The following is a 19810-nucleotide window of genomic DNA, read 5'->3' as shown; positions in this document are numbered from 1 at the left end:
CCTACCTCCCAATCCAAGTAAGCGTAATACGCAATGTTTGATAATTCGTTGATCGTTTTAGCAAATTTGTTATGCTTATTGCTTGTAGGGCTAACGTGCCTGCTGAAGATGTTGCTAGGTTGTTTATCACGCATTAGTACCCCATAGGTGGCATACCTAGGACCTTGTGTCAGATTGAGATCCCAAGTTTGCCAGTCATTTTTGGAGGGCATTATTTGATAACTTTGAAAATAAGATGAATTTTTCCAATACATTCCACCCACAGACGGATGACCAGATGGAGATTTACAATCAGTTGGTGTTCGATGTGCTGAAGTATTATGTTCACGACCAGGCAAGGTAAGTGGGAACAATTTTTGCCTTTAGTTCAAGCTATGTTGAATGACTCTTTTTCTTCAGCTATTGGCAAGAGTCCATATGAGGCATCATTTGGAATACCATTCTAGTCTTTTTTGACCAGGATGTCGTCCTCAGTGCCTAAAGCTAACAGATTGACGGAGTCTTACCATGAGATTTTGGAGTCTATAAAAAGACAGGTTGGCTAAAGTGCACGACAGTAGGTAGAAGGGGAAGCCCTATGGGCCACCCCAAAAGGATTTAAGGCCCTTGCCTACAAAGGGGGTAGCCTTTGTGGGCCACCCTAGGGGCCAAAGAGGCCCATGGCCAAGCCCAACAGCCGTGGTATGGCTAGGCATGCTGTCGGCTAGGCTTGGAATGTCTAGGCAGCAAGGCAACCAAGCCTAGATGGGCTAGGGGCCAAGCCGGCCAGCCATGGAGTGTCACATGCACTCTGCATTGTAGTGCATGGTGACAACTTACAAGCTAGCTCATCATTGGTGCATCATTGTACGAGTCCCCTACATGGTCTTGATCAGGTGTGCAAGTCCCACACATGAGGCAATGCCAATTCGTATTGTGAGTCACCCTCCTCTGGAATGATTTAGAGGTATACCAGGCACTGCCTAGGACACTAGTCATAGTTTTAGGTCTTGTAGCATACTTGGTTTAGGGTATGTGGGCATGTAGGTAGAAGGGGCAGCCCTGTGGGCCACCCCAAAAGGATTTAAGGCCCTTGCCTACAAAGGGGGTAGCCCTTGTGGGCCACCCTAGGGTCCAAGGAGGCCCATGGCCAAGCCCAAAAGCATTGGTATGGCTGGGCATGCTATCGGCCAGGCTTGGAAGGTCTTGGTAGCAAGGCAACCAGGCCTAGATGGGCTAGGGACCAAGTCGGCCAGCCATGGAGTGTCACATGCACTCTGCACTGTAGTGCACGGTGACAAGCTGGCTCATCAATGCATCATTGTACATTAGTAGGACCCTTTAGGATATGATTTTGTCATGTGTCATGGCCCCATTGTAAGCCCCAATCTAGGACATTGCATGCACGAGCTACATAGGTCTTTCCTCAACCATGGAGTGTCATTCAAGTTAGTGAGTCAGTCAAAGTCCTCTTACCAACTTGAAGAGAATCATTCATGCATGTAGCAGTCTGTAGAATCCCATTGTGAGTGTGTCATGGCCCCATTGTAAGCCCCAATCTAGGACATTGCATGCACGAGCTACGTAGGTCTTTCCTCAACCATGGAGTGTCATTCAAGTGAGTGAGTCAGTCAAAGTCCTCTTACCAACTTGAAGAGAATCATTCATGCATGTAGCAGTCTGTAGAATCCATAGGGTTTGCATTAGGTCATGGTCTGCATTGCATTCATTTCATGTGCATGTGAACCTTTCATTAGCCTTTCTACCCTTTGCTTAGCATTATAACCATTGCTAGTCTAGTCATGTAGCCACCTTGGACCATCAAGGCCCAGTCGGCAACTTTATGACCAATTGGCAGCATTAAAGCATTAGAATCAGCATGTATAGCATATTTATCAAGTCATGTAGGATTAGGAAGCCAGACGACTTTCTTTAGCAAACCGACCAGCCTCCTCTCATGCATATAAATACCTATCGCTTATTCATTCATGCATTCAAGCAATCAATCCATCAAATGATCATCATCAAGGCTGAAGCGCATCCATTCTCTGCTCATCTCTTGCAAAAAACGCAGCTTCTACCCTCATCCCTTCTCTTGCAGAAACGCATCATCATCAGGCTGCATATTCAGCCATCAATCGCATGCATCTACAGTCCCTCACAACCATAGAAACAGTCCCCAATTCAGCCCTTCTCTCAGCCACAGATTGCAGTCCTCCTACAGCCCCTAGTGCATTGGCATCAAGATTGGTCATCATTGGTGCTTCTACAGCAGTGTGCAATCAGCCCTACTCTTGGTCTCCTGAAGGTCTTGCGTTTGGGTCATCTACAATCTCAAAGTTAGTCTTGTAGTCGTTATCTTCAAAGAAATAAAGCAAATACTCCTAGCAATAGGAGGGGGGCCTTTAGTGGGTAATTGGGACCCAATACTATGTACAGATCTCTCTCTCTCTCTCTCTCTCTCTCTCTCTCTCTTTAAAGTTTGAAGTGATAAAGTGGATTACTAGAGACTCACGAAACTCAGGATACAAAAGGTGGTGTGAGACTTTGTGTGACACGATCCTTTCATCTATGCATAATTCCGTTGCATGTTAAATTGGTATCCGATTCAGCTTGTCTCCACACATAGCACTAAGCATCCTAGCGTGAGAGCATCCTTGGATGGTTCAACTTCACTCCGGCACGACCACCGACTTCAGCAACATGTCTACACAGGAGAGTACAAACGTCTCCTTCGAAGTAGCTCTACTAAGGCTCAGAACCAACTTCTCATGGAGTGTCTCCAATTCTTGGAGGCCACCGCAGCAAAACCAACTACACCAGGTACCCCCGACTTCATCTCTCTTTCCTTTCAGATGGAACAACAAAGATGAGAAGATGAGGCCAAACGGCAGGATGAGAAAGCTGAAGCAGAAGCAAGAAAACAAGAAAAAGCAGACCGACAGGATTATGAGGAAGCCCAATGCAGGCTTGAAGAAGGCTGACATCAGGCTGACCTCACAGCTCAGGAGCCCCAATGAGAGCTCAATCATGAGCAAATGTTACTCAAACACAAGCGGGAAAGAGAGGCCATGCATCTGTAGTTCCAACATACCCTCTCTTCATTCTCTCTGCCCATTGGTGCCACCGGCCAACCTCCCGCAACATCAATGACTGTCATCCGAACTTAGCCAAACTTTAGTATGGTAGTAAGTGTGATCATTCAGCTGTCAATCAATTTATTCATCAGTTTAATGCCTATTTTCCATTGGCTAAGCTCATAGATCTGCAAGAAAAAGTCCACGTAGTGGCTCCCCATCTTACAGGCGAGGCAATCACTTGGTGGCAGCATTGGTCTAGTTTACATACAAACCTGACCACAGGTGTCATAGCTTTTCATTGGGATACCTTTGTCCATGACCTGAAGACTAGATTTCTCCCTTCCCAGTATTTGACGAACATGGCTGATCAGTTTATGGACTCAAACAGAACCGATCGCCCGTGCTTCAATTTTCTAATAAGGTAATCACTTCAGCACAACAGTTAGGGTTATCTGAGCGGACCAAGATGGATAACAATCGGATCACAGTTCGTAACTTTGAAACCAGCACCTATGATAGGACTTTGACTCTCGCTCAACATGAAGAAATGAAGATGACCAAAGGCAAGTCAAAACAACCGCAATCTAGTACCAAACCCCAGCAACAACAGTCTTCTTCACAACCAGGGAAGGGTACTCCGTCGTCTAAAGACACTAAGAAGGACAGGAGTTCAAGCTTTAGTTCCTCTCTCCCTAGTTGGCTACCATAATGAGTTGTACCTTAGTGCCCTATCATTTGGATGTGGACAGATTTACACCTAGTCTCTGCACCACCCACATATCTCAAAAGGCACAACAATTTCCTTTCCAAGTTCAAAAGGCCTCATTCTAGCGAGATTTCATTGTCTCACCTCTTTTGGGGTGTAACGTGCTCTTAGGAATCCATTATCAAGTTTGTAGCATTAGGAAGCCAGCCGACTTGCTTAAGCAAAGCAACCAGCCTCCTCTCATGCATATAAATACCTATCGCTTATTCATTCATGCATTCAAGCAATCAATCCATCCAGCGATCATCATCAAGGCTAAAGCGCATCTATTCTCTGCTTATCTCTTGCAGAAAGCACAGCTTCTACCCTCATCCCTTCTCTTGCAGAAAACGCATCATCATCAGCTTGCATATTCAGCCATCAATTGCATGCATCTACAATCCCTCACAACCATAGAAACAGTCCCCAATTCAGCCCTTCTCTCAACCACAGATTGCAGTCCTCCTACAGTCCCTCGGAAGAGTGCATTGGCATCGAGATTGGTCATCATTGGTGCTTCTATAGTAGTGTGCAATCAGCCCTACTCTTGGTCTTCTGAAGGTCGTGCGTTTGGGCCATCGATAGTCTCAAAGTTAGTCTTGTAGTCATTCTCTTCAAAGAAATAAAGCAAATACTCCTAGCAATAAGAGGGTACCATTCAGTGGATGATTGGGACCCAATACTGTGTACAGATCTCTATCGCTCTCTCTACTTCTCTTAAAGTTTGAGGTGATAAAGTGGATTGCTAAAGGCTCATGAAACTCAGGATATAGAACGTGGTGTGAGACTTTGTGTGACAAGATCCTTTTATCTACACAATTCCTTTTGTTTTTTACACGGAGGGCAATCGAGCATAGCTAGGCAGCCTAGACAGCAGGATCAAAGGAGGCCCACATAATGGAAGTAAGGCACCTATTTAATGAGCATGATAAACAAGTTGTGGAGCATATTAAAGCAGGCCGACCCCTCTAAGCAAACCGACGAACAACCCTACTTGCCTATAAAAGCCAAGGCTTGGCAAAGTCTTTAATCATCTCATAATTCACAAAGTGTTGAAGAACTCCAAAGTCCAAGGGCCAGGGCAGCCAAAGGGAGCCTACCGCAACGGTGAACTTGAAGGTCAAGAACTAGGTCATCTTCACGCTAAAGGTTTACATCCAAGGGAAGATCTCCAGAATTCAGTCTTTTTCTCATCATTATATAAAGCAAATGAAACAATGGTTGTAAATCAAAAAAACAGCAAATAGATCTTGCAAAGAAACACACGTGCAAAAGAACTGAAGTAGAAAACTTGTTATCTGCTGAAGTAGAGCACGAGGGCTGCCCGTACGTGCATACAACCAACAGCAATGGCTGAATAATGAAGTGCTAATGATGCTAACCCAAGCCACCTATTTATAGGTTGGGACAAGAGCTGGTCGGCCAGCATAAAAACAGTGGGCTGGCCGACTATGCAAAAAATACTAGAATAATGTCTAAAAAATAGACAAAAATAGCAAAAAAAATATCTAAAGTAAGATGAATGCATGGCCTCATAAATCTGGCCAGATACAGCATGAAATATGCACATATATGCCCAATCTGGAGATGATAATGCCAACACCTCCTCTTCAGCGCCAGATGGGCGGACCAACTCTAACACGCTGAAGAAAGATCTCCAAAGAAGCTCGAGGGGCGGTTTGGTAAAGAGGTCAGCAAGATTGTCATGAGTGGAACAATACTCAAGTCGAAGAAGACCAAGCTCAATCCACTCCCGAACAAAATGATAGTGAACCTCAATGTGTTTGGAGCGGCCACGTATCACAAGATTCTGAGCTAAAGCAATGGCACTCTGAGAATCCGAGAAGATGATAACAAGGGAATCATCCGCACAACATAAATGCTCCAAAATTTGATGTATCCATAATGCCTCAGCTGCGGAGAGAAGATAGGATTTGTACTCAGCCTCGGTAGAAGAAGCAGCAACTGTCCTCTGCTTCTGAAATTTCCAAGAGACCAATCCTGTACCAAGCATGAAACAATATCCCGTAGTAGATCTCCGAGTATCAATGCAACCAGCCCAATCAGCATCCGTAAAGCCCACCAAAGAAGAACCACCAGAATAAGTGATGCCATAATCTGATGTGCCACGAAGATACCGAAGCACTCTCCAAGCTGCCTGCCAATGAGATCTCCGAGCTGCTGAAGAGAACTGCTGAAGAGAACTGGCTGAGTACGCTCATAGCATAACAGAGATCCGGTCGAGTGTTGACAAGATAAAGCAAGGAGCCAACTAACTGCCGGTATTCTGTGGAATCCACCAAAGGTGTATCATCCTCCTCAGACAATTTCGCATTGGGATCCATAGGACAAGAGAGAGGAGAGCAATCTGTCAAACCATAAGTTGCAATTAACTTCTTCACATACTTCTCCTAGGAAATGAAGATGCAATCATTTCTCTGCCAAACCTCCAGACCAAGAAAATAATGAAGTAAGCCAAGGTCCGTCATCTCAAACGTGAGGGAAAGTTGAGACTGAACCTGAGTGACCAACTCAATCTGTGAGCCTACAAGAATGAGGTCATCAACATAAAGCACAATGATGCATATATCCCCATCAGAAAGAAGCACATAGAGGTTTGGATCTGCATATGACCTCTCAAAACTAAGAGATAACAAGAAAGCATCAATCTTTTGATACCAAGCACGAGGCGCTTGTTTGAGACCATAAAGAGCTTTCTTCAACAAGTAAATATGGTCCTCATGTCCTTGAATCACAAAACCAGGAGGCTACTCCACATAAACTTCCTCCTCTAAATCACCGTTCAGAAAGGCAGATTTAACATCCATCTGGAACACACACCATCTGAAACGAGCAACCAGAGCCAAAACAATACGAATGGAAGTAAACCTGGCAGTAGCAGCAAATGTCTCATCAAAGTCCTCGCCGGCCTTTTGAGCATATCCACGAGCAACAAGACGGGCCTTGTACTTATCCAAAGTACCATCTGCATGAAACTTGACTTTGAAGATCCATTTGACACCGATGACTTGTCGATGTAAAGGCCGTGGTACTAAATCCCATGTATGATTCCTCTCAATAGAGGAAAACTCGGCTTCCATCGCCTGTCGCCACTGTGGTTGGGCAAGGGCCTCCTCTGGAGATTCGGGGTCAACCATTGTCTGCAAAGTACTCATAAGAGCATAATTCACTGTGGGAGTGGGAACCCGAGAAGATCTCCTCAGACCAGATGAAGAAGTAGAGACTTGGTCATGCAACTGACTGTCAGAAAGGCCAAAATCTCGAAGTAATTGCTAGACCCAACGGGGTGGACCAGCCTTCCTCACAAATGTGGAAGAGGAAGTATCCGCAGCTGTAATGGACGCACCCGGGGCAGCCGGGGATGAAGAAGGGACGTCCGAGCGTGTGGGAGATGATGTAGAGGCTGTCCAGACTAGCTGAGAAGTTCCGGAAGACGGTCCAGCACTTTGTATGGGGCTGGAATCAGCAGAAACAGGGGCTGAAACAATAGCAACAGCGGGCTGAATAGCTGCCGAAGTCACCGGAGGCACAGGGGGTGATGAAGTGCCTGATGGGAGCAAATAAAATTCACCGATATCGGGCGGAAATGGATCAATATCCTCAAAAAACTGCATGGGTGAAGAGGAATCAAATCCAAAGAGGGTCTCATCAAAGCAAGCATCACGAGATATGATGATGTCCTCCAACGCAGGATCCCAAAAGCGGTATCCTTTCGACTTCGAACTATATCCCGTAAAGATCATCCTCTTTGACTTCGAGGAAAGTGTAGTCCTCTTTTGACCTGGCACATGTACAAACGCAACACAACCGAAAACTCGTAAGTGTGAGACGGAGGGCTTATGTCCAAAAAACGTCTCCTCTGGTGTCTTCCCATCGACCGCCTTTGTGAGAGAGCGATTGATGAGATAAACTGAGGTAACCACAGCTTCACCCCAGAAAGAGGGAGGAAAACTCGCATGATGCAAGAGGGATCAAGCCATCTCCTTCATTGTTCGGTTCTTCCGCTCCACTACTCCATTTTGGAGAGGAGTATAAGGAACAGTCGTCTGCCGCTGAATGCCTTTAGAAGTAAAAAAACTCATCAACGGGTTCAAACTCACCACCATTGTCAGTTCGTAAGAATGAAACTTTGCTTTGAGATTGGTTCTCAACCATTGGAAGCCAAGACCTGAAATTGGCAAATGCATTAGATTTGCGTGCCAAGAAACACACCCATACCTTCCGTGTGAAGTCATCCACCAAGAGCATATAATAACGGGCCCCACCAAGGGACTCAACCTCCATAGGTCCAGCCAAGTCTGCATGGATCAACTCAAGTCTCTGAGTAGCTGTATGTGTAGCCTCTTCTGGAAAGGACTCCCGGTGATGTTTCCCCATCATGCAAAAGGAACAAATGTGTGGGAGAGCTCTCAACTCTGGAAGTCCACTAACAAGTTGCTTGGAATGAAGCTTTTGCAGAGCGGCAATAGGCACATGACCAAAACGTGAATGCCACAAAGAAGTATCTACAATAGAAACTAAGGCGTGGGAGGAAGAGAAAAGCAGATGAAGATGAGATTCCGAGGAAGAAATCTGAGAAGAGAAGTTGGTGATCTTGTAGAGGCCTTCATCATGAACACCATTAGCCACAACCGTAAGAGTCCTTCGATCAATCACCTCAATCACCTCATCATCGAAATAAATGCCAAGTCCCTTCAGAGCAGCCATGTTCATTGAAAACAAATTCTTCGAAATACGTGGCACATGTAAAACATCATGTAACGTAGCAGAGGAACCAAAAGAAATGTTACCAACTCCATGGACAGGTAAGGAAGATTCATCTCCAATGCGAACAGAAGAAGAAAGTGGCTTGTAATCCTCCATAATGTGAGAATATTTGGTCATATGTGCCGAAGCACCGCTATCACCAATCCACTCAATTTCTTCATGTGTGGCACTCACCTCTGCATCAGAAGTGATCTCTGTGACCACAAGGAAGGAATCTTGTGAAGAAACGGGAGAATCTGAAACTACCATGTATGCCACTTTAGCATTGCCCTCCTCTGGAACCTTATCCTTGCCTTTGTCCTTGGAATCTTTGTCAGCATTTTTGGAGGTGTCCTTGGCTTTGTACTTGGCTTTGGCGGCTTTGGAATCATTACGCTTTGTAAAACACCGAGCCTCCGAATGGCCAGGCCTGCCACAATAGACACACTCCTCTTCTTTGGAGCCTTTGGATTCCTTAGAACCCTTGCTTTTGCCCTTCTCGCTTTTGTTGTTGCTACCTCCTTTGAACTTGCCCTTACTTTGGGCAACAAAAGCAGAATCTGTCTTCCCTTTGCCTCTCAATAAACATTTGTCATGTAAGTAAGTCACAAATTCCTCAAAAGAGGGTAGAGGCTCACGGCAGTAGATGTGATCTTTGAAAGAGTCAAAGGATGATGGCAGCTTACCAAGCAGTTTATGGATCGGGTTGTTGATCAAGCTTCCATACTCCTCAAGCTGCCTCTTGATCCTTGTGAATTCCCCAATCTTATCAATGATATTATCTGAGTCACTGATGGTAATCTTCTCAAGATCCGCCTACAACTTAGCAATCTTCACGGAAGATACTCTCCCGAACCTTCTCTGAATCTCATTCCACATCTGGCTGGCATCACTCCGGGAAGATATGAATTGTGCCTGGATAGATGGTGTCATACAATGGATGATGATGAGACGGGCCCGTGCATCCAGAACTCCACGAAATGCGGGATCCACCAAGTAAGGAGTGGTGACAGAGGGCCACACACTTGCTCCTTCAAGAAGCAATTGCGTATAAAACGACCAAGTATGGTAGTTGGTTGCAGTCAGCTTTACGGAATCACTTGAGGGGGTGAATAGGATGGCACATGGGAAGGGGTTGGGATGAGGGATTGAGGGAGGGGAGAAACAAGAGAAGTGGTGGTGGTGGGGAATATCGAAGGAAAAGAAGCAAGAATCTGAGAATAAGGTAGAGAAACAGGAAGCTGGGAAGAAGATCCCAGTGAATTTGGGGCTTGGGATCGGGGAGAAGAAAAGAGAATCCCCGAGTGAGAAGAATGACTATGGCCAGAAGCTTCAAGCCATATCTCCGATAACGCAACAAAATCCTCCTCTTCAACAAAACTGATCAGAAAATCAGCAAACTCCTCCTCGAAAGCTGAGTGCAGCCAAGAGAAAGGAAGGAGAAGAAGGGATGGGAGGGTGGGAAACCAAAAGGAGAGGTAAGAAATGACTCCCCTGCGTTAAAACCCTGTTGTAGCACCAAAATATGGGGATAAGATCTGAAAACGCAGATCTCAGGTTGAAAACGCAGCACCTGTGTGGAAAACGCAGCACCTGTGTGGAAAAACGAAACACCTTTGTGGAAAACGCAGCACCTTTGTGGAAAAACACAGCACATCTGTGGAAAACGCAAGTCCACAATTGGAAAACGCAGCTCCACAGCAGAAAACGCAGCTCCTTTGTAGATGCAGATGTGGTGGATCTTTGCCTACAGAAATAGATGTAGAAAATGCAGGTCCCTTTACAACACTGGGCTCAGATACCATGAAAGAATGGCTGTAAATCAGAAAAACAACAAATAGATCTTGCAAAGAAACACACGTACAAAAGAACTAAAGTAGAAAACTTGTTATCTGCTGAAGTAGAGCACGAGGGCTGCCCGTAGGTGCATACAACCAACAACAATGGTTGAATAATGAAGTGCTAATGATGCTAACCCAAGCCACCTATTTATAGGTTGGACAAGAGCTGGTCGGCCAGCATAAAAATAGTGGGCTAGCCAACTATGCAAAAAATACTAGAATAATGTCTAAAAAATAGACAAAAATAGCAAAAAAAATATCTAAAATAAGATGAATACATGGCCTCATAAATCTGGCTAGATACAGCATGAAATATGCACATATATGCCCAATCTGGAGATGATAATGCCAACAACAAATGCACCGGTATTTGGGACCCAATCGCATGTATCGTGTCTTTATTGTGATTCTTCTCTCTCTCTCTCTCTCCCCCTCTCTCTTGCACTCTTACTTCCGCTACACTGTGCAATCGCCAAGAACAAAGGTGCTGAATATTGGATATCTAACGTATGATCCTATCTGTAAGCTTCCACATCTTACACTCTCATGTTTCAAAAAGGTATATCTCAAGGCTTACACTTCTAGAAGTGGTAGTATAGGTCATAATTGGCATTTCTTGTTTGCTCTCTCTCTCTCTCTCTCTCTCTCTCTCTCTCTCTCTCAGTTTTTTTAATCATGTTTTTCCCATGATTTTGTCACTTCATGGACACATTGTAAAACTTTTGGTCTCATATTTCAAAAAGGTATATTTCAAGGCCTAGACTTCTAAAAGTGGTAGTATAGGTCATTGTTGGCATCTCTCTCTCTCTCTCTCTCTCTCTCTCTCTCTCTCTCTCTCGGTGCAAGTAGGAATGACCAACAATATCTCATATTAGGATAGAATCAAGTTCGTGATTGAAGAATACCAAATCATTCCAGCCGATGGTATGGCAAGTTGAAAGAAGTATTTAAGGTCATGGAAAGCTTCCCATGTCCAAGAAGTTCGAGTTTTTTCACAGGCCTTTGAGAATCTGACATAGGATGTCAGTAAAAGAGCATTGATCCAATTAGAGATACTAGTGGCAACTGCAGCTCCTAGAAATCCAAGGCTAGTTCTGTAAACCAACACCCAACAGAGAGGTATGTGGCAGGCGAGAGTAGCAAATGTACAAAAAAAAGTTGGAACAACAAGGCTTTGGGCAAGCAAGAATCTAATGTAAGACTGTGAGGTGGCAAGGCCAAAGAGGGCTGGAATGAGACAACGTGTGTAGTCCCCTGCTCCAATGGCTATTTCGGGGTCTTGCCTTAACCATTGCAATATGTTGCCCACATAGGCAAAGATGAAGACAAAAGGGATGGCAGATAGATTCAGCACAATGAGGCTCCGTTGCAGGTAGAGCCCTACCAGCCGATACTTCTTTGCTCCGTAAGCTTGGCCACAGAGTGTATCCAAGGCAGTGGACATACCTACCTGCACACAGGAATGCACAACCTTGTTAGGTTTTCTCCGAATGAGATGCTTTAGCCAATCGAAACCCCTAGTGCCTAGCATAAAGACTTGATGGGGACTGACCTATTCAGACATGAGTCTACATATCCAAGCATAAGGCGTAGACGTAAAACAACCTTCACCTGTGCTACTAACTTAGTCACTAGACAACCTTGAAAGGAACCCCAAAACTGTACCATAGATGTGTGACCTAAACCTGTACCACTAACTTTTACCAAAAACCCTAAATCTATGCAGTAGACTATAAATAAACCTATGCCAGTAGACCCTTAACCTATAAAACAAACCCTTAACCTGTACCAAAGTAAATCCGAGCACTGGAGAACCGTGAGCTATGCAAATAACATATCAGTCACAAGAAACAATGAGCCTATATTACAAGATGCCCTAAACCTATACCAGAAGACCCACTGAGACCCTGGATTATACCAGGAAACCCCAAACAGACCCTGAACAGGCACTTGCAGGAGACCCAAGGAGATACATATAACAGACAATAAAGTAAACCCTATAAGTAGTCACACTATCCTTCACCAGAACAATGGAAACCCTAGATGGCTTACCACAACGCTGATGCCGACGACGTTGGAGAAGGAGGTTGCAATTGTGGACCTGGACAGCGCCAGCTCGCCGAGGTGGCCCACAAACATGATGGAGATGAGCTGGATGGCGGAGACGGAGAGGTTGACGAATATCATGGGCCCTGCCACACGCACCAGCTGCTTCAGCTCCCTACGCCAACCATGGACCGCCGCCGCCGCGTCGCATTCTATTGGCCGCTCGCCGCCGCCATTCTCCGCCATGTTGATGCCGCCCAATTATTAGTATGGACATGAATCCGTCGAAACACAAGCCAGGTAGCCTAAGGAAGTACGTAGCTTGTTGCCAACTTCGCACGGTGCCATGGGAGGTACTGCGAAGTCACAGTAGTCACTCCTTTCGCGCTCATGCATTGATTTTCAGCGGTGATGGGCCGCAGACCAATCCACATCCATATCTGCATGGACGGCAGGCCTCGGCCGAGCAAACTTTACGAGCCCGGCCCACTTACTTAAAAACGCACAACCATCTACAACTAAAGGATTTGGTCACGAAGCACAGCCTAGGCTTGGAGTTGATTATTTTTAACCTCAAAGCACAGCCACTCCTTTCACAAGTTGCATATTGGTCAATATTCAACTAAAGCTTACCTAAATATGTCTCGTTCTACATGTAAAGTGTTCCACCCGAGTGCAACTAAACACACTAGAGAAATTGGGGGTTGCAACTAAACACTAGAGAAATGGCAGATCTACCAGAAGAGTTCCAGCCTGGCTTGTTGGGGACAAGTTGTCTGTTCTCAAGGGGGAAGGGGGTATTGGAATTTTGCATTTACCAACCCAAACCCTAGCTAGCAAGGGGTGCTTTGCTTCTTCCCAAGTGTCTTCATCAAGAAGAAACATGGTAGTGATGGTGGAGAGTTGGTGGAGATATCAATGGTTCAAGCTAAAGGTAATTGGCAGGGGTTGGGTTGGAAGGACAAATTGTTTTCCTATGCCCCTTTGAAGATGACAGGCTCTTTTGTATGCAGGATGCTGACTAATAGGTGGAAGGAAGGCTTGAGTCTTATGGCTTGGGATGGGGGATACAGAGCTTCTGGCAACTCTATGCTCAGCTTGGGGCTCTGGTGGTCTCATAAATTTAACCCCCCCATATGTCTTCTTGATACTTACTCGGCAAGGAAGCTGAATAATAAAGGGTAAAGAGGCTGCATGATTGTTGGGATTGGACAGCTCTCTGGGGTGGAAGGAGTTGGATCAGCCGACATTGGAATTCCAATTGTCTACTATGGAGAGGTACATAATGGCTCAGGTGCTTCATATCCAACTTGGGTGGTTTTCCACTACATTTGATGAATCTTGCTGGATTGAGGATTGGGCCTAGTTCAATGGAGCTAAACTGGCAAAGGGAAAAACTAGAAACCTGTACATTGAGCTAAGAAAAGGGGAAAACAATGTGGAGTGTTGTAATAGGATCTGGAGGGTAAGCTAGAGCTCTAGTTGTTGGAAAAAAAGATGGAAGCTACTATGGGAAAGTCAGTTGACTATTAAATTTCAAGTCTTCTTGTGGAGGCAAGAAACCATGCATTTAAGGACAATGGCGATAAGGGAAGTGAAGTGGCACAAGTGGCTACACAATGCATAAGTTTGGGTTACGAAGGGGGTGTTGAGAATGGATCGGTGTTAGCCCACTTAACACTTTGATCGAGTCAATGGGAGTCAAATAATCAAAGATCAAAAAGGAAAGTGGATGATGGTGATGCCAAGGATACAAGGACTAGCTATGAGATTGATTTATGTGTTGAAATTTGAGCATAATGATGAGCTATGGTGGATCAAACACTAGAATCAACATCATTAACAAAGTGATTAGTAAATGATTAAGACGTAATTAGTGAATAATTAGCAAATAGATTAATGTAGGCATGGATACTCAAAAACCAGCAAATTCTCATTAGGGCTATGCCTCAATTTATAGAGTTTACATCAAGCATCAAATCCCATTGATTTCTCCATGATTCACTCCCAGAATATCTCCACCTCTTGCCTGATTCTCTCCACCTCTTCTCTTTTCCTTGAATATCTCCCAGTTTATCTCCACACTCCTAAATTCTCTCATGCTACCCATTATTCTCTCCCAATAGATTCTTCTCACCTTTTCACAGGTTCTTTCACAATTACATCTTCTCTTTTACAGCCTCTATCCAAGAGCTTGTTCCCACACACACCCTATTCACTTGTATTTTCAACACCTCCCCTCAAGTGAATAATCCTAGCACACCTGGACCCTGTATCAAGTTTCCCTCTTACTTGATAGCCCGCGACCAGTGCCTCAAGTCCCTAAACTCCATAGTCCTTGACACTCTCTCTCTCTCTCTATGTGTCCAAGGGTACTGTAAGTGCCCACGACCTTGACTAAAGTGCTCACACATACATCTACCACTTGGCCTACATCATCGGTGGCTCAGAGGTGGTTTTACTTTATTGGGGCAGGTTACATTGGGTTGTGGGGTCTCTCTCTCTCTCTCTCTCTCTCTCTCTCTCTCTCTCTCTCTCTCTCTCTCTCTCTCAGAAAAGATGATCTGACTCCACTTCCCTTGGAGCCTCCATGAAGTTTGCCGATATCATTCCTTCTTCACTGGGTTTGCTGTAGCAGTCTCTCGCCATGTGTCCTGGCTTTCCACATTTGTGGCAAGTGAAGGTTCTCCCTCCTACTCTGCCTCTTCCTCGTCCTCGTCCTCGAGAGAATCCTCCTCGGGTGAAGAATGCTTTTTCCTCTCCTGCTGTTGAGTCGAGCCCTTTCTTCTCTTTGCCTCTGCTCTCTTGCTCCAGTAGAGCTGCTTCTATCTCATGTATCTTCAATTCAAGTACATTCTTTAGTGTTGCTACAATGTTTTCATAATCTCCTTTGTCCACACTCTTCAGAAGTACAGCTAATGCTTCATCATCTTCTACCTTTTTGCCAATAGCTGCCAGCTGTTGCTTAATGCTTTTATATTTGTTCAAGTGTGTGATTAAAGGTTCACTTTCCTTCATGTCCAATTTGTAGAATTGCATTAACAAATTTATCTTTGAATTTTTTGCTTGTGTACCAAATAACTTATTGAGTTCATCCCATGCATCTTTTGCCCACTGTATCCCTTTGATATGATGAATGATTTCATCATTTAAACTAAGTGCAATAAGTCCCAATGCTTTTTCATTCCTACTCTTCCACTCATTTTCTCCTCTCTCTGGGCATTCATCTCTCCCTTCAACTAATCCCCACAGATTTTTCCTCATCAGCAAATACATGGTTTTTGTCTGCCATGTATAAAACTGTTCCCCATTAAATTTGGCTATTTCCTGTGCTGAACTCATGGTGATGTGAAGGGGGTCTTACCTCTTGATCCAATTTCAAGATTCAAGGGCAGTGTCTACCCTTTTACAACTCAATCTGGTGTTTTATAGATGATTACAACAATTTTATCAGCATAAAATCACCAAAAATTACATTAAATTACGAGTAACCAATTTGTACGGGATGGTTGGAGTATCAAACCAACTCCGATTTGTAATCTGAAGCTTTAGGGATCTGTATCAGATACCTAATGCTTAATTTGAACCCTCAATTGTACCAAAATACAGTGATTAGCACTGATTAATCACTGATTAGCAAATTAATGCTCTGGTTTGTGTGCAGAAAACAGAGTATGCGGGGAGCCCAGATCTGGTGCCTTCCACTTCAAATGAACTCAAATGCTTTCAAAGGCATCAATAGCAATGAGTCTAGTAGAGGATTAAGCCAAGAAACATAAGATTTGACCAAATAATGAAAGCTTAATCTCTGTTTTACCAAAGTCACCTGCAGATTTGATGAAGAGCTTTAATCTCAATGTAGACTTTATGAAATTGAATTCTGTCTTCACCAGCTTGTAGAGCATGCTTGATTACCCCTTGGGCTAGGAGGAATTGAAGCAAATTGATTTGAGAAAGGAGAAATCTGCATTTTACTCAAAAAAAAATGCGCTAACTTCATCGTCGATTTCTCCTTCGTTTCTACGCGGTTTGCTGTGCCTTCTTGCTGAGCATGAAGCCAAGGATGTTAGCTACCATACTCTAGAAGCTTATGCCCTAATTCTATGTGTGCAAGGTGCTACAGATCCTCCACTGGCTGGGGGTGAAGGGGAGAAGTGAAAACTCACTAAAAATTTGATTTTTTGCTAATTATCTACTAATCCTAATTAATTAACTAATAGGCTCATAAACCTAATTGATTCTAGGCATGGCTCTGATACCATGTTGAAATTTGAGCATAATGATGAGCTATGGTGGATCAAACACTAGAATCAACATCATTAACAAAGTGATTAGCAAATGATTAAGACGTAATTAGTGAATAATTAGCAAATAGATTAATGTAGGCATGGATACTCAAAAACTAGCAAATTCTCATTAGGGCTATGCCTCAATTTATAGAGTTTACATCAAGCATCAAATCCCATTGATTTCTCCATGATTCACTCCCAGAATATCTCCACCTCTTGCCTGATACTCTCCACCTCTTCTCTTTTCCCTGAATATCTCCCAGAATATCTCCACACTCCTAAATTCTCTCATGCTACCCATTATTCTCTCCCAGTAGATTCTTCTCACCTTTTCACAGGTTCTTTCACAATTACATCTTCTCTTTTACAACCTCTATCCAAGAGCTTGTTCCCACACACACCCTATTCACTTGTATTTTCAACATTATGCAAGATTCAAAGCTTTACAAAAAGGAATGATGAGCACACAAGGAGCACACGACTAGCTATGAGATTGATTTATGCAAGATTCAAAGCTTTAGCAAAAGGAAGAGAAAAGGAATGATGAGCACACAGGGAGCACACCACTAGCTATGAGATTGATCTATGCAAGATTCAAAGCTTTACCAAAAGGAATGATGAGCACATAGGGAGCACACGACTTGGGTTCTCACTTAAAAAAATGTTTGATATCGCATGCTCGCACATGCTTTTTTTTTAATGATGTAATAAACTCTATTAAAGCAAGGTATTAAAATAGGGTTGATTGTTGAGATTAACGTTGAGATTAAAGCTAATACCAAGGAAGCAATTCATAGTTGGCCTAAATCAAAGAATCAGGAGGGAAGTACAAAGAATGGAGGAGGTCGAAGTCTTAGCCTCTCTTGATGAGTATTTCCAAAGAGCCACGACAGTTAAGGATAGGCTTGACTATGATGATAGAGACACCAAAGGCTCATCTAAAACTTTACACAAGGAGGATACAAAAGAAGATGTAGTGGAAAAGGCACTTAAAGACATAGGGACATTTTTGTAGGAGCAGTTAAAGGAAAATACTTTTAATACACCATCATGATTCATTGTGGTATTTAATATTGCTTTTAAAGAAAAGTGCTTTTAATACACCACAAGGAGCACACGACTTGGGTTCTCACTTAAAAAAATGTTTCATATCACATGCTCGCACATGCTTTTTTTTTAATGATGTAATAAACTCTATTAAAGCAAGGTATTAAAATAAGGTTGATTGTTGAGATTAACGTTGAGATTAAAGCTAATACCAAGGAAGCAATTCATAGTTGGCCTAAATCAAAGAATTAGGAGGGAAGTACAAAGAATGGAGGAGGTCGAAGTCTTAGCCTCTCTTGATGAGTATTTCCAAAGAGCCACGACAGTTAAGGATAGGCTTGACTATGATGATAAAGACACCAAAGGCTCGTCTAAAACTTTACACAAGGAGGATACAAAAGAAGATGTAGTGGAAAAGGCACTTAAAGACATAGGGACATTTTTGTAGGAGCAGTTAAAGGAAAATACTTTTAATACACCATCATGATTCATTGTGGTATTTAATATTGCTTTTAAAGAAAAGTGCTTTTAATACACCACAGCTATAGCCTCAGCATGATTCATTGTGGTATTTAATATTGCTTTTATAGGAAAGTGCTTTTAATACACCAAAGCTACCAAGCATGATTCATTGTGGTGTTTTAATAAGCAGTGGAAACCATACCACCAATGAGTGTCCTCGCTCTAGATCAAGAAGAATCTGTGATAGAGTGTAAAACCACAAAATTCAAAAGTGCATGTATGGGGCAAGAAGGACACCAGCATAGGACACAACATCCTTAGGTACAATTTCAAAAACCATTGTCTAGTGCTAATGGAGCTTATTTAAGGGGCATGTTTACAAACCCACAATAGGCACCCATTCCACCCGTTATCTTCTTGCAATAACCAAATATATCTTGAGTTGCTAACAATCATGTTTGTAGTTTTTCTTAAGTCTCAATTTTCCTCTGTTTTTTTGGTGCAATGTTGGTGGGAAGACCATGGCTCAAAACAACAATGGCGATACATGATTGGGGTAGAAACTTGGTAGGATTGGAAAATAAAGAGTGGGAAATCAAAAGTGGTCCGCACACAAGGGAGTGGCTCTTGGAGATTTTGATGCAGCTTCATACACCATAAAAAGGACCAAAGAAAGCTCCTGAAGTAGTAATGAAGACATCCATAGAGATGAGCACATCAATTAGATGCATCAACAATTGGCAGTGATACACCAGGCATCTATCATCATGGGGACAAGTTACATACAATTACTAGTTTAGTGACTAACAATATGCATTTGCATGTAACTCATGCATGCATGTGCATTAGTTGCATGAGGGATTCATAATACCTTAATTACTGGTGGTTTACTTACATACAATTACTGGTTTAGTGACTAACAATATGCATTTGCATGTAACTCATGCATGCATGTGTATTAGTTACATGAGGGATTCATAATACCTTAATTACATTCCCCCTTTGAGCTGTCGGGCCTCCATGCAAGGCAACCTAGCTCTTTGAAAAGCTAGCTTCATGCAAAAACGTGAGAGATAAGAAGAACTCAAAATTATCCAAAACAAACCTAGCTTTGCATACCATGTTTAACAACCCAACCATTATATATGGTAAGTAGTATGTGAAATATTCATATGAAAAAAACGTATACAAGAAACAATATGCACTTTCCTAAAAACCATGTATACAAACCTATTTTTTAGTACCCTCCTTTGAATATAGGAATTGATTTGGAGGTTTTCTAAAGAGTTTCTTAAAAGTGAGGCCTTGGGTACACGAGCATTATCTAATTAATGGGGTGAAGTAGCATTGTAATATGCATTTAGAAAAATTGATATGATAAAGATGGTTAAAATAAAGTATTGAAATAGAGTTAGACGTTGAGCTTAAAGCTAATGCCAATGATAGAATTACTCCAATCCCAATACGATACAAGAACTACTGCTACATAACTTATTGGGGGTGATTTACTAGTTTGTGAGGTTCTAATGACACTCACATGAGCCAATGCCATGT

At 43.2% G+C, this 19810-nt stretch overlaps 1 protein-coding gene across 2 annotated transcripts in view; it reads right to left on the bottom strand.

Moving 5' to 3' along the window:
• Positions 1–12881, bottom strand: part of LOC147631715 (protein DETOXIFICATION 16-like) — a 48810-nt gene extending 35929 nt beyond the window's left edge. Inside the window, exons 1-2 of one of the 2 annotated variants that reach the window (XM_086808226.1) lie at positions 12465–12881; positions 11318–11862 (exon numbers count right to left, since the gene is read on the bottom strand). In XM_086808226.1, the coding sequence (XP_086664352.1) occupies positions 11318–11862; positions 12465–12704 (785 nt within the window). In that variant the 5' untranslated portion in view covers positions 12705–12881. The other variant, XM_086808227.1, reaches the window with a different exon arrangement.
• Between the last annotated feature and the right edge of the window lie 6929 nt (positions 12882–19810).

Source organism: Cibotium barometz, chromosome 14 (genome assembly GCF_041138505.1).
Source record: "Cibotium barometz isolate CiBa-2024 chromosome 14, ASM4113850v1, whole genome shotgun sequence".
NCBI lineage: Eukaryota > Viridiplantae > Streptophyta > Polypodiopsida > Cyatheales > Cibotiaceae > Cibotium > Cibotium barometz.
Note: the sequence above shows the minus strand (reverse complement) of the source record. Positions and strands in the feature narration are given on the sequence as shown.